This window comes from Scyliorhinus canicula, chromosome 5 (assembly GCF_902713615.1).
Source record: "Scyliorhinus canicula chromosome 5, sScyCan1.1, whole genome shotgun sequence".
Lineage (NCBI taxonomy): Eukaryota > Metazoa > Chordata > Chondrichthyes > Carcharhiniformes > Scyliorhinidae > Scyliorhinus > Scyliorhinus canicula.
This window is the reverse complement of record NC_052150.1, coordinates 168,464,683-168,480,669: the sequence shown is the minus strand read 5'-3', so window position 1 is coordinate 168,480,669 and position 15,987 is coordinate 168,464,683. Positions and strand designations below refer to the sequence as shown.

Below are 15,987 nucleotides of genomic sequence, written 5' to 3'. Positions count from 1 at the left end.
AGAGCAGATTAAAGTTTAAAACTAAGGGAGCGCTTGTGGCAGGCGCCCCTGCCTCTGAACCTAAGCTCTGGATTCCGGTCCCATTCCAGGTCATGATAGCCAAAGAAGCTGCATAAGATAACGTGGCCAAACCGGTTGAGTAGAAAGTGTTAAATCTTCTAACATACCGTAATGCAGGTGGTTAGAGTGGGAAAGATTCCTGCAGGTTAGCCGTGTGATGGATCAAAATTGAAAACTCCAGCATCACTATTCATGACTCCAGGCCACAACTTTGAGTGGCCTACTTGGCTGGATGGCCGGAGCGCATTAGATTAGTTTCAATAGCATGGGATTTGATCCCCATTCTGGTTGGCTGGGATAGAGAGCTTGCCCCTTTGACCTACCCGTGGTGGAGGTCATTTGGAACAGGCAGAGAATTTAAGAAGAAGAAAACTTACAGCAAATAGATTGCCAGGCAAATCTAATTTAATAAGCTGTATTCATATTATACGCCGGAAAAAGATAATAATGAAATAACTCTGGAATAGCCACTATAATTTTATTCATGTACATTTATAGAATATTGAACAAGATTATTTTAAACCTGTCAAAATATTCTGCTTCCAGTGGACTTTTCAAGTTACCACAATGTCAGCTTTATGGGACAACTGTGATGTATTTATTTTGCAGGCTTTTAAAATTTAGGCTGGTTGGGACAGGGCAACAAAATGAGCCTCAGAATCTGTTTGTTGTTTGTTTTCGAACCTTATGAGTGTCTTTTCAACAGGAAAGAATAAATAGATTGTTAAGTGTATGAAATATTTGAAAATGACAAGAAATTAGAATCATTAATAAAATATCATTCTTTTTTACCCGTTTGAAATGGAAAGAAACTAGTTTCCACCTCACCCGATCCTCTCCATCACTCCACCCCCATACACACACAGGCATACACTCACAGACGCGTGCACACACACTTAAATTAAAAAGGGAAAGTAAAAAAAAATCATACTTGGCTTTGAGTGTGTGGACATCATCCAACAAATTGTCTCGTTCAACTTCAATTTTGGTTTTATCCTTAGAGATCTGATCCACTTCTTGGCGCAGTTTCTTCAGCTCCTGTTCGTAGATGGAGCCAATTTTGGAATTGCCTTTGCCCTTCAATTCTTGCAGTTCAGCATTAAGCATCTTGTTTTGTTGCTCCACAGACCTCACCTTCTCGATGTAGCTGACAAAGCGATTGTTCAAGTCAATCAGTTTTTCTTTCTCATCTGTGCGGCTGATTTTGAATTCGTCGCTTACAGCGTCCAGTAGGGAAAAGTCTAACGGGTCATCATTAGCAGACATTTTTCCAGGAGCACTCTTGTTCAGCCAACTTGAGTGGGATATTGATTTTGTGAAGGAGCGATGAGTTGGTGAGAAAAGGGCAGATTGAGAACTTGATTTTGACCGTAGAGTCAATCTATGGTATGAAGCCATTTTATATATATAATCTTTGCAACGGTTCTTCCAGAACACAAGCTTTAACTCAGTGACACAGGGCAGGTCTCAAGAATTGCTTGTTATTTTTCAGTGAGGTGACACACTTCTCCAAAAATGGTTTCCGATTAGGAGGTGGCAGCTGATAGGTGACTGACGTGGAACTAACCAACCAGGAGTTGAAATTGGCTCTGAGCAACCATCAATCAGAGCTTATTTGGACAATCATTGTGGTTGGGGGCTGGTATGCCTGTTGGTATGTTGAATATTCAATTTTGTGAGGTGGAACAAAAGTTCGTTACTTGTTGCCTAACTTCCACCTCAGTTATTATCGGCCTTCCTGTACAAGATTTCACAAGTCAGTCATTCCCATTCAAATTATTTACAGACAGAAAACAAATCTGTTAAAAAGTTATGTTCAAAATAATTTGCTCATCAACAAGAATAAATTTTTGTGACTACTTTGAACTAGTATTGTTGATTCTCCACTGTGCCTGCTCCACATTGTACCTGAAAAGATAATGCAAGTCGGAGCAAAATTGGACATTTTATTGTCATTTTTGCTACTGACTAACACCAAATTCATCTACAGATGCACTTCAGGGCCAAACTGTGCCAGATCATGTTGTCACTACTGGCATTGAATGACCCTTTAGATGCTATTTGATGGAAATAATAGACTGATATTCTCAAAGAAAAGTCTATAGTTTAAATAATCTGCTTCTATACTGATTGCATTATGTTAGAAGTTCTTTACAGACAGTGATGGAGGCTGTGGTCAACACAGTGCCTTTACATTCGAGCTTATTTAAGTTAGTTGAGGAGAAACAGCTAGAAGCCTCTTTGACAGTTACTCAATAAATTTACTGAGCTCTTGACACCAGCGGGAGGGGGGAGAAATGGGATTACCCTCAAAAACAGACGGGGGATTAACTCATGCCCTTTTCTTGTGTTACAGGCACCGTGTTTAATTTGTGTAGCTTGCTCTTTCCTATGCTGTTCATTGGCTGCACACATCTGCGGGAGGCCTGATGTTGTGAGTGGCTAGCCTTACTTTAATCATAGGATCCATACAGTGCAGAAGGAGTCCATTCGACCCATTGAGTCTACACCGGCCCTTGGAAACAGCAGCCTACTTAAACTTAAGCCCACGCCTCCATCCTATCCCCATAATCCAGTAACCCTACCTAATCGTTTTGGGCACTAAGGACAATTTAGCATGGCCAATCCACCTAATCTGCACATCTTTGGACTGTGGGAGGAAACCGGATCACCCGCAGGAAACCCTCGCAGTCACGGGGAGAAAGTGCAAACTCCACACAGGCAATCACCCAAGGCCGTAATTGAACCCATGCAACCTGCACCTCTTAACAGGGAGGGGGATTGGGGCAACAAAAACTGTTGCCGTTTTTTCAGATGTCTAACTGGTCTCTAAGATTTTCAGGATCCAAGGAAGTGTGCAGCAAGATTGTCAGGAAATGTACTGAAAGTCTTGGTGTAAAAGATTGAAAGAAAGAGAGCTATCCTGAACCCCCAGGGGAAGATGGCGAGAAGCTGTTGGGGGGTGGGGTTAGGATGTGGTCAGGCAAGAGGCCCTGCTGAAACATGCTCAGGAAACAGTGGCAATAAGTACTATAGATCAAGGGGTGTTGCTCAAAGATCATGGGTGCAGTGCACAAAGAATTTCAACAGTCTGGTATGAGTTGTCAACTGTCTTGGAATGGTGTCACGGCAAATCCTACCAACTGCACCACAAGCCTTGTGCACTGCTTGATCCATGACATCCCGTCATCCATCTACCAACAATCTCTATCAACCAGTACGCAATCCTAAAATTCATATACTTTGCCCCATCACAAACACTTTGTACTCTTGTACATTAGCAGCCACTGCTGACAGCTCACAAACACTGACAACTATTCAACCCTGATAACCACATTACGCCATATTGCAGTATGCACACACTTCCCTCTTGCCTTTCTGATACAGTTTCCAGTGTACTTTTGCAAATTAGCTGTGGTGATTTTGTTCAGCGCAATTAGTGTTTTTTCCTTATTAGGTCAATTTCTACGTGTCAAGAGGCTAAATGAGAATACGCAAAGATCGCTTCTCTAAAGTTTGTGAAAACATCTGAAGGGACAAAATAGAAGGATTGCTATAACTTTGCAAATTCTTTATGTTGCATGACAAATCGTCTGTTCCAAACCTTAATGGCCAATATCTAAAAACTTGCTCCAACTGAATCATTATCACAATCTGACTCTACACTCCCGAAGATCTACTTAAGTACACATGAGCCCAGCTATTCAGTCAACAGCCGGTAGCATGTTGTATCTGTTCTGGTTCAAACAATTTGTGGAACACTGCATGTTACAGAAGCAGCTTCAGTCATTGTCTCACATCATGTGTCGGGAGAAAATATGCTGTGAACAGATATCACTTCTGCTGTGCTTACATTAACCACTTCAGTCTTTGGCTCGCAGTCATCTGAAATAATCTGATGCAGTTACTGGTTTTCAAAATTTGGGAAATCCTGGAGATTTTAATGGTTTGGAATTTGGGAGGCTGAATCTGAAGTGCATCACTTGGATCTTTCTGATACACTACCAAGTGAAAGAGACGGGGGCATGTCATGTGGCAATATTCACATTGAAGAAAATGTGGCTGCATTCTCCGTTCCTGTGATTAAATATTGACATCAGGGCAGCATTAGTGGAGTTCTATGACAGCAAGATTCACCAAAGTGGAACCTGTACCTTGGGGTGGGAATGAGGCTGTCAGCCACCGCCATTCACCAGGCCTGGACGCGGGTGGCAGAGATGGTCAACACCATCCGGACCAGCCAGCAATGTCAAAATAAATTGCAAAACCGGGACTTCCGGTGGCGACCATGGTGTGAGTAGTCGCACACAGGGCAGCTCCTACTTGAAGGCGTATAAAAAAAGCTCTTTTTACCCAAAATCAGGGGCAACATTGACGGAAAAGTGTAACTGAAGGCCGGAGGAGAAGTTCTCCCCGGGAGTGTTATGTCTGCTGGTTGTCAAACCCGGCAGAAGTAGGTGAAGGACTTGGCCAAGGAGTTGGAAGAGACCTTTGGCACAGCAGCTAGTGCAAGGATGGCAGAGGGGGAAGGGCTAGTGCAAGTAGCAAAGCCCCAGATGGAACAGTTAATGGCCTTTATCAAGGAAGAGTTCTACCAGCAGAGGAAGGTGATGCAGGGGGATGCCTTGAAGGCCATTCAAGGGGGTATAATGCTCCTGAAGGGATCAATGGGGAGGGTGGAGAAATGCTTAGAGGCACAGCTGTTGCAGATCCGAGAGACTGAGAGGGTAATGTTGGACCACAGTGATTGGGTGGTGGCATCGGAGACGGAGGTGGGGCTTTTAGGAGTCATAAGAACATAAGAATTAGAAGCAGGAGTAGGCCATCTGGGCCCTTGAGCCTGCTCTGCCATTCAATAAGATAATGGCTGATGTTTTGTGGACTCAGCTCCACTTTCCGGCCCGAACACCATAACCCTTAATCCCTTTATTCTTCAAAAAACTATCTATCTTTATCTTAAAAACATTTAATGAAGGAGCCACAACTGCTTTGCAGGGCAAGGAATTCCATAGATTCACAACACTTTGGGTGAAGAAGTTCCTCCTAAACTCAGTCGTAAATCTACTTCCCCTTATTTTGAGGCTATGCCCCCTAGTTCTGCTTTCACCCACCAGTGGAAACAACCTGCCCGCATCTATCCTATATATTCCCTTCTGATGCGACCATCAATTCACTCGGAGACTCGAGTCGAAGTAAACAGTGGTTTTAATCAGCTTACAACTTTGCATGCCTGCGACCAGTACAATACTGAAGGCGGTCCCACAGGTCAGCTGTTCTTATACTTCCTATAAGGGGCGAAGCCATGGGCAGAGCCCGTACATACTCCACATCTCCCCCTGTGGGTGAAGCCACACAGTGGCCCATAGATGGAGCCCACAGGGTTAATGGCATGGTATAATGTAACACAGTAAACTGGTGAATTAATAGTGCTTATACATTCACCACACCTTCATAATTTTATATGTTTCTATAAGATCCCCCCTCATCCTTCTAAATTCCAATGAGTATAGTCCCAGTCTACTCAACCTCTCCTCGTAATCCAACCCCTTCAGTCTCTGGGATTAACCTAGTGAATCTCCTCTGCACACCCTCCAGCGCCAGTACATCCTTTCTCAGGTAAGGAGACCAAAACTGAACACAATACTCCAGGTGTGGCCTCACTAACACTTTATACAATTGCAGCATAACCTCCCTAATCTTAATCTCCATCCCTTTAGCAATGAAGGACAACATTTCATTTGCCTTCTTAATCACCAGGCCAGGAATACTATTTTGAGACCCCAGAAGCGGGTAATTACTTTATCAAGGAGCATAAACTGGGGGAAAACTGAACAATTTTGGGAGACAGAGGTGCTGACACTTTGAAATAGTTGAGAACACGGGTAGAGTTGAGGGAGGTTTTTTTTCTTTTTACTGTTGGGTTTTTCTTTTTTTTTCCTCCTATGTGGTGGGTTTTTTCTTCTTTTTACTGTTGGGTCAACAAAGGGTAGCAGGGATGAAAGGCTTGTAAGGGATGACTGTCCCTATCCCCCCCCCCTGCTATTCGGACTGTGTTTTTTCTTTTTGTTTGTCTTTGGTTCGAGATGAGTCTTTGTTTGGGTGGGGGAGGGGCAGGTCAGTGGGGAGCCTTCTTCACAGAACAGAGAGGTGACGGCAGGGAGGGGGAGGGGTGTGGGGTCAGCAGGATGAGCCTGTGGGCAGGAGTTGCCACGCTTGCAGGTAATGCTGGTGGAGGAGAAGGCTGAGAGAGGTGACTGCATGGAGGAGGGGGTGGAGGCGGAAGGGGGAGGGTGGGGGAAAGGGAGGGTGATGCAATGAGGTGAGGTTGGAGAAGAAACATGGTCAGGGGCGGAGAAAGGGGCCATCTTGGATGGGCCAGGAAAAGATGGGCATGGTGGACCCATGTCGCTTCAAGAATCCAGGAGGAAAGGAGTATTCCTTTTTCTCACATGTGTATTGGGTGTATTCAAGAATCAACCTTTTATCCCACAGCAGAGATTCAAGCCCATGGTTTTCATGGTTTCGCACTCTTCAACATCCCACCTCCAGAAAGCCCCTCACAACCGATTGGGTGGAACTCATAACCCATGCTGACTCGTAGCCGCTTACCACAGTGCCCCAGCCTTCCCTTTCCTCTGTGTGGCCTCTTCAAGAGGCCCAGGTCCCAGACCTCCCTTCGCTCTGCACAGCCTTCCCATGAAGCCTAGGTCCCAGACATCCGTTCCCTCTGTGCAGCCTTTTCAAGAAGCCCAGGCCATAGACTTCCCTTCCATCTGTGAGGCCCTCTCAAGAAATTGCAGGCCTACCTTCCCTCGGTGAAGCCTTTTCAAAAGGCCCATGCCTAGGTCTCCCTTCCTGATGCACGGCAGCAGAAGGTATCCTTCAAATCGCAGCTGTTCAGACTTGACTGTGAACCCCCTCAGGGGAATAGGATAGGGGAGTCGGCCTAGGTAGGGTGCCCTTTCAGAGGGTTGGGGCAGACTCGATGGGCCGAATGGCCTACTTCTGCACTATGCGACCTACTGCTCCCCGCACTTGGAATACCCAACCTTGAAGTGCCGCCCGTATTACTTTCCATGTGAGTTCACTTCAGCTGTAATCACAGCAGGCTACATCCCACCCCAGGCAGAAGTGAAGAAGGCGCTGGATGAATTGTACACCGTTATAAATAGCAATGAAACAGAACACTCTGAGGCCTTATTCACCGTGGCCAGAGACTTCATGTTCGACAGTACACAGCGGAGCAAGATAAAGAATGATAAAATCTTGAGGTGGAGGATCGAACTCTCCACCTATAATTACGATATAGTATACCGTCCTGGGAAGCTCAATGAGCCCTCAGATGCCCTGTCCCGCGGCACATGCATCAGCGCGCAAGATGACCGACTCCGGGCCATCCACAACGACCTCTCTCACCCTGGGGTCACCGGCTTCCCACTACGTCAAGGCCTGCAACCTGCCCTACTCCACCGAGGGGGTCAGGGCCATGACTAGGGACTGCCAAATCTGCGCGGAACATGAAGGCTACCGACCGTTGGTCGGTGACGAGGGTGAACCTCCTACCAGCGAGGTAGTGCCTCCAATGCCTCACAGCTTCCACAATGGCTTGAGTTTCTTTTTCGACTGAGGAGTGTCGAATCTCAGAGGCGTTGAGGGTATGGGAGAAAAGGCTACGGGCCTGCCTGCCTGATTAAGGGTAGGGGCTAGGGCGACTTCTGATGCGTTGCTCTCCACCTGGAAGGGGAGGGAGTCGTCCACCGCACGCATCGCGGCTTTGGCAATATCTGCCTTGATTCGGCTGAAGGCCTGGCCTCAGCCATCAGTGGGAAGATGGTGGCTTTGATCAGTCAGCGGGCTTTGTCCGCATAGTTGGGGACCCACTGGCATAATACGAAAAGGACCCGAGGCATCTTTTCAGGGCCTTGGGGCAGTGGGGGAGTTGCAGGAGGGTGCGCATGCGGTTGGGGTCGGGCCCTAGGACTCTGTTTTCCATGACATAGCTGATGCACGATCAATTGGACAAAGACAAGAGTTGAATACAACTGAGGCTTTATTACTCTAAGATGTGTGGCCTCCCACAGCAGCTGGCAAAATGGCTGCTGCACGGAGGACACACATATTTATACTCCGCCTACTGGGCAGAGCCAGCAGGCAGGGACTACCGCTGTACCTGTAGTACACGGTCTTACCGTACATCACCTAACATATGTACAACAGTGGTTTGCCACAATAGCCGAGGATGGCCAGTTTAGTTGTGTGGAAAACGCATTTCTCCTTGTTAAAGTGAGGTTGAGGGCTTGGGCGGTCTGGAAAAGCTTCTCAAGGTTGGCGTCGTGGTCCTGCTGATCGTGCGGATCGTGGTCGCAGATGGTGACGTTGTCCAAGTCCCAAAATATGGCCCGCAGCCCGTACTGGTCCACCATTCGGTCCATCGTTCTTTGGAAGACCAAGACCCTGCTGGTGACGCCGAAAGGGACCCAGAAGAAGTGGAAGAGGCGGCCGTCTGCCTCAAAGGCCGTGTAGTGGCGATCCTCCGGGCGGATTGGCAGCTGGTGGTATGTGGACTTCAGATCTATCGTCGAGAACACCCGGTAGGGTGCAATCTGATTCACCATGTCTGCTATCCGGGGAATGGGGTACGCATGTACTATGCCAGGCACCGATGGGACCAGTGGTGCAGTGCTGAGGGCAAAGTATCAGGGGGAACAACTGAGGGTAATAATGGGGAGGGGTGGGAATATGCGGGATCGACGGCTACAGTGCAAGCCTGGGCCACCGTGCAGCCCGTTGGACCTAGTTGGGCAGGGAAGTACTCACCATGCTAACATGTCTGCCCTTTACCCCCTGCACAGAATGGAGTTTGGTGTCAAGCCAGGAGTGGTTGGCATCTGCCTGGCTGCCACAGGTCCAGGGCTGATCAACGGGATGCATATCCTAATAGCAACGTCGCACGAGGGCATACGCTTCATGAACCAAAAGGGATTCCATCAGCTACACATCATGCACGTCTGGGCCCGATGCCTGCACAGCGTGCATGCCACATTCATCCTAGCACACTCGACGGTGCCCGACACATTCAACGTGCTCCTCCGGGTGCGATGTTGACTTCTAGGCGACAGGGGTTATCCGCTGCAGTTGTGCTGGTGACTCCTATCCAGAGCCCACAGACCAATTAGGAGAACTGCTACAACGATGTCCATGCCCAGGAGGGTGATCGAGCGGTGCATCGGCCTCTGAAGATGAGGTTGAGCTGCCTGGACAGCTCTGGAGGGGCCCCACCAGTACAGTCCTTGGAGGGTCTTCCACACCGAGGTGGCCTGCTGCATCCTCCATGACATCGAGCAGCAGTGGGACGACATGCCGGAGGATAAGGAACACCTACCCTCGACCGACATGGAGGATACGGAGGAGGTGCAGAATGGGTTGGACATGGGCCCGGGCAACCACAGACCATTGTTCCAGAGCTGGTGCTCACGGGACAATCTGAACACCTCTAGGTTCAGCGACTAGAGGGCCTGTCCACCGGCAGCTCAAATGTCATGCCCCATCCCCGCACACTACCCTGCACCTGTACCCTCCTCCGTGTTTCCACCTGTTTCACTACAGTCTGCTTTGGCAGTATCAGTCTGGTCCATGGAATGGAGTTGACGATGGCTCGTTCCGCGATGAGCTCTGCTGCTCGGTAGCACATTTCACTGTCCGCCTGGGTAATCCCTGCATGCATGCTGGCTTTTCCATCTCACCGTCCCATCGATCCTGAAGCTGGTTGACGACAGGATCTGGTGGTGGGGTTCAGAGGGCGGTCGGGGGCGGGATGGAGGGGGGGTGCGGAGGATGCAGGATTGGGTACCAGGGCAATTTTTTTTTTTTATTCGTTCATGGGATGTGGGTGTCACTGGCTGGGTCAGAATTTATTGCCGATCCCTGAGGGCATTTAAGATTCAAACAGATTACTGCGTCACTGGAGTCACATGTAGGCTAGACCAGATAAGAACAACAGATTTCCTTCCCGACAGGGCATTAGTGAACCACATGGATTTTTACTACAATCACCAGTGGTTTCACGGAGACTTTCTTCAGACTTTTAATTGCAGACCTTTTTTTATTGAATTCCAATTTCACCATCTGTCATGGTAGGATTTGAACCCTGGTCCCAAGAGCAGGACTTTGGGTCACCGATTACTAGTCCAGCGACGACGCCACTACACAACTGCCTCACCGTATTTTGGAAGTGGAGGCGACCTGCTGTGTACCTCGCCCTTCAACCTGGGTCCCCTTTGGTGGGAATTCTCTGGAGAGACTAGGCCCCTGTAGGCTCAGCAGTGGCCCTGTTTGCCCGTTTCCCATAGAATGTGTGAGGGCCAGGTGGGGAGATTCAGAGGTGCTGTGGTGTTTGGCACCTCCCCTGCAGGGGGTCACCGGAATGGGCCCCATCACTACCTTCTCCCTTGATGTGCCTGATGCCTCGAGCTACTCCTTCAGATTGGGGTGCAGCCAGAGCGAACTCCGGGGCACTCCCGCCACCTGGCACTGCCAGCCCTGTAGGCTCTCTCTTGTCGCAATTAGGGTTTCCATGCTCGCGGCTATGGAGCACAGGGACTGTGCCACCTCCCTCTGGGACTGTGCCCACATCACTCAGGGACCATTCCAGATCTCTCTGGGACTGGCTCAGGTCAGCCAGTGCCAAGCTAATACCCTTGACGCCCGCAGCCATGACCCATTGTGACTGGGCCAAGCTCTGGAGTGCCACTGCAATGTCCATGTTGCTCTTGTACATGGCTACCTGGTACATTGTATTCCAAGCACCAAGTGCATTCCAATCCCTCAAGTGTGTGCTTTCATGGCACTTATTTCTCTTTGAGGTGGTTAATGTTTACAAACATTGGGGCTGTACCACTTAGGCCGCTGCTGTGATGTAGGGTTTGGGGCCGATTTACGGCGCGGGTGCCGTACGGACTATTTTGCGGCATGGGGGGGGGTGTGGAATGGTTGGCTGTGGGACCGCGGCTATTGGGCCACCAGCTCAAGATGGCGGCACGAGCGGGATTCCATGTATAAATGGAATAATATGAATAAATGTGCATGGCGTGGAACACTGAATTACATCCAGCTTTACGCCCACAAGGGGATCGTAAAACTGGTGCAATTTGGCTCCGGCAGGAGAACTGCAAAAGGAGAGAATCGGGTTAAGGTAAAGGATCAGATACATATTGGTGCTACATACAACATCATCCCTGAAACCACGCCTGAAAATGTGCTTAATTGAACTTATCTTTTGAGGTGGGTGGCATGGTGGCACAGTGGTTAGCACTGCTACCTCACAGTGCCAGGGACCCTGGTTTGATTCCGACCTTGGGTGACTGTCTGTGTGGAGTTTGCACATCATTCCTGTGCCTATGTGGGTTTCCTCCGGGTGCTCTGGTTTCCTCCCACAGTCCAAAGATATGCAGGTTAATTGGATTGGCCATGATAGATTGCTGCTAGCTGGGGTTACGGGATAGGGTGGGGGATTGGGCCTTGCTGACGTGTTCTTTCAGAGGGTTGGTACAGATGCAAAGGGCCGAATAGCCTCCTTCTGCACTGTAGGGATTCTATGATTCTATGATCATGGGCTCCACAATCCTGTAGGAAGTTGCTCAGGGTGGTGATGTGAAAATTAAGCCATGGAAGACAAAGTTGAGGCTCAAATACTCACCCAAGAGGACAAACTACGTTGAGAGTTTAATACAATGGTAAGAAAAAAGATATGCAGTTTCAGATAGCAAACACCCATCATCTCAGCTGATATCAGTCAAAAGATTGGACAAGTAACGCTCCATTACCAGAAGAGTTTTGCAGGTTTTCACATGACACCAAGATCCGAACAAATTGCAAAGACATTTTCACCGGTCTTCCTGATGAATATCGTATTGAAGTGGATGAGAGTATGAAGCCAACTCAACATCTTTGGAAGAGAGTTCCAGCTGCCCTCAGTTCCAGTCTGAAAGACAAGAGGGAGAAGTTTGAAAAAGTGGGCATAATCAAGAAAGTAATAATTTCTAGACTGGGTTAGCAGCATGGTAGCAATGAAAAACTTGGGAAGCTAAGAGTGTGCATATATTCAAAGGCCTCAGTGAAGCTTTGAAGAGATTTTGACTACACTGTGCCAACCATTGAAGAAATGCTGCCTCAACTTGACTAGGCAAAAGTCTTTACTACTCTTGATGTGAATGTTTGACTATGTTTGGGGCACGATTTGGGTGCCTTCACATGCTGTTTGCCATTTCTACTGTTCCGTAAGAGTACCAATGCAGACAACATGAGATTGTCAATGACTTTCCAGGAGTGGGAGGAATCATGAACTTTATCCTAATCTATGGATGTGGAAACACGATGGAAAAAGCCATTGGAGACCTTGATCAGGAACTGGTGATACTTCGAGACAGAGTTCACTCAATAAACCTGAAACTGAATTGCAACTGAAGATGTCTGAACTCAAGTACATAGGTCATGTGCTGACAATGAAAGGACTTTGCTCTGATCCTGATAAGGTACAAGCTGTCGCAGAGATACAGCAACTGGGTATGAAGACAGTTCAGTGATTTGTAGGATTTGTTAACTACCCAGCCACATTGTCATCTGAATGTGAATTTAAAAGCAAACTCAAAGCAAAGGGTGTTCTGTGGTATTGGGGCACAGAACAAGAAGCAACTTATACTTGCATCAAACAGGTAGTGGTAACAACACAAATGCTTAGTTAGGTACTGGGATGTCAACAACCAAGTTACCCTTGTTGCTCTATGTATTTATCTTGGTGAACCACAAGCCTTTCCCTCATAGCGATCAAATGACCTCACAACCAGTTAGTTAGTTCAAAAGATGGTTTATTTACATAGCACAAGAGTTATCTCAACATACAAACACAATATCTACTACGAGTTAAACTACACCTATCAGCTACAATAACCTATACTTAACTTCAGGGCGACTGGCACTGTGCAAATGGATAAAGGCCTTTATCTGGATTTCACTTGGCTGGTTTGAAGAAAGTGGTTCTCTCTCTGCTGGGCTCATCCGTCAGGTAGCGATCGTTGGTCTTGAACTTAGCTGGCTGTTCCTGCTGGAATTGGGTTAGAGACAGAACACATGCCTATGCTCTCTTTTATCCACCTGGGATTTCGCGCTCTTTGGGGCGGCCCTTAACCTTGGACCCAAGAGTTCGACAGGGCTCTGATCACTCTCTTCGATTTCGGCCAATAAATGTGCCTTGGTAGCTGGGCGGATCCTTAGCGGTCATTGTCCTTGGCAGTTGTGCTTTCTGAGCAAGGGAGTGGCGCCGATCAGTCTGTGACTGAACCGGTTGTTTGATTGGAATTCTATTATCCTGGGAAAATAGGCCATTGAAATGTAAACGAGCAGGAGTTTCGGTCAGGTCTGGTTACCTGTGTTTTAGATACACATAGGCTGTGTATCTATCTGAGTCCTGCGTTGGCTATAATTCCCATGGTCCTTTGTAGGTGGCCATCTTAGATGGCTACACCCTGCAGTACAATGCCAGCAAAACAGGTCTTGGAACAATGCTAATGCAGAAAGGACAACGAGTTGCATTTGCATCCAGAGCACTAACGCAAACTGAGAAAGGAGTGCATCTTGTAGATGGTACACTGCAGCAACTCACCAAGACAAAGCAGCCCACTTGATCGGCACCCCAACCATCACCTCCAATATCTACTCCCTCCACCACAGATACACAGTATTGGAGGTGATGGATGGGCTGCCGATCAAGTAGGCTGCTTCAGAATCTGAGGAGTTGCAAATGGTGCTGACCATTGTGTGATCATGGGAGAACATTCTCACTTCTGACCTTATGGAGGGAAGGTCATTAATGAATCAGCTAAAGATGGTTAGGTTTAGGACAATACACTGAGGGCCTCCTACAATAATGTCCTGGTATTAAGATGATTAATCTCCAACAACCACAACCATCTTCCTTTGTGCTAGGTATGACTCCAACCAGCGAGGTTTCCCCTTGATTCCTGTTGACTCTAGATTTTTTTCTAGGGCTCCTTGATGCCATACTTGGTCATATGCCGCTTTGGTGTCAAGGGCAGTCACTCTCACCTCACCTCTGGCATTCAGCTCTTTTGTTGGTGTTTGACTAAGGTTGTAATGAGGTCAGGAGCTAAGTGGCCTTGGCAGAACTCAACTTGTGATTCAGTGAGCAGATTGTTTCTGACTAGGTGCCACTTCATAGAACTGTTGACGTGGGCAGTAGATGCCTAGGCAGTTTTCCACATTGCTCAATAGATGCCAGTATTTTAACTGTACTGGAACAGCTTGGCTCGGGAGCACATGTCTTCAGTACCATTGCCAAAATGTTGGCAGAGCCCATAGCCTTTGCAGTACCCAGTGTCAACAGCCCTTTCCTGATGTCACGTGGATGAAATGAATTGGCTGAAGGATGGCAGAAGTGGTACCTCTGGAGGAGACTGAGCTGGATCCACCTACTTAACACTTTTAGCTGAAGATTGTTGTGAATGCTTCAGTCTTGTATTTTGCACTAATGTGCTGACCTTGCCCATCATTGAAGATGGGAATATGCGTGGAGTCTCCTCCTCCAGTAAGTTGTTTAATTGTCCACCACCATTAATGGCTGGATGTGGTAGGACTATAGAACTTAGATCTGATCAGTTTGTTTTGGAATTGCTTGACTCTGTCTATCACATGTTGCATTCATTGTTTGGCATGCAAGTAGTCCTGTGTTGTAGCTTCAACAGGTTAACACCTCATTTTTAGATATGCCTGGTGTTGCTCTTGGCCTGTCCTCCTGTACTCTTCATTGAACTAGGGTTGATGACCCCCATTGAGATACCCTCAATTACGACTCAGGAGAGAAGATTGGTAATTCAAAGGCTTTAATTACCAGAGAACCGGACAGCTGCCGAGAAGTGTGCTCACAGCATGCTGCCCAGTGAGCATCACCTTATATACAGTTTCCTGGGGCGGAGCCAGAGACAGAGTCCCCCAGGGTTCCAAGCCCGGTCTTAAAGGGCCAATGTATTAAAGGCAAGGTACAGTTACAGCAGTTATACTGATACCATTCATCACATTCACCCCCTGTTTAAAAAAAACACATAGTCCGTTGGGGGTGAAGTGGAGTTATAAGTTCAGTCTTTTGGGTGGTCTGACCGTCCGTGCTGACCTTCTCCGCTCCGGTGGTGGTGCCGTGGATACGGCCGGTTTCGGTGGTGGTATATCCGGGAGCACAGTTGACTGAACCTTTGCCCGCTTTGGAGCGGGGGGTATCCGGGGTGACTAGGGTGATCGGTGCCAGCGCCGGCTGGGGGGAAGGGGGCGCTATGGGGGGGCGCTGTCGGGGTTGGCAGTTGGTGCGGGGAGGGGAGCGTCGGTAGGAGGGGGAGGTCGGTGGGGAAGCCAGCGGGGTCGGTGGGAGAGCCAGCGGGTGCCTGGTCTCGCAGGGAGACGGTGTCCTGCCTGCCGTCGTGGGTGCTCAACATAGGCGTATTGAGGATTTGCGTGTAGCAATTGGACCCTCTTGACTATCGGATCTGTTTTATGGCTCCTCACGTGTCTCCGGAGTAGGACTGGTCCCGGAGTCGTCAGCCAACGTGGAAGCGAGACCCCAGAGGTGGACTTCCTGGGGAAGACAAACAAACGGTTGTGAGGGGTCTCGTTCGTGGCCATACAGAGGAGCAACCTAATGGAATGTAGGGCATCGGGTAGGACCTCCTGCCAGCGGGCGATTGGGAGACTCCTTGACCATAGGGCTAGAAGGACAGCCTCCCAAACTGTCGCGTTCTCCCTCTCCACCTGCCCGTTTCCCCGCGGGTTATAGCTCGTCGTTCTGCTCGAGGCGATGCCCTTGCTGAGCAGATATCGACGCAGCTCATCGCTCATGAACGATGTACCCCGGTCGCTGTGGATATA

The 15,987-nt window shown here is 48.4% G+C and overlaps 1 protein-coding gene across 3 annotated transcripts in view; it reads right to left on the bottom strand.

Annotated features, from left to right (window-relative positions):
• The window catches only part of LOC119966413 (glial fibrillary acidic protein-like), a 51,180-nt gene extending 49,609 nt beyond the window's left edge, over positions 1–1,571 (bottom strand). For all 3 annotated transcript variants that reach the window (XM_038798030.1, XM_038798032.1, XM_038798031.1), the window contains exon 1: positions 992–1,571. In XM_038798030.1, the coding sequence (XP_038653958.1) occupies positions 992–1,458 (467 nt within the window). In that variant the 5' untranslated portion in view covers positions 1,459–1,571. The remainder of the gene's footprint in view (positions 1–991) is intronic.
• Positions 1,572–15,987: the final 14,416 nt, after the last annotated feature.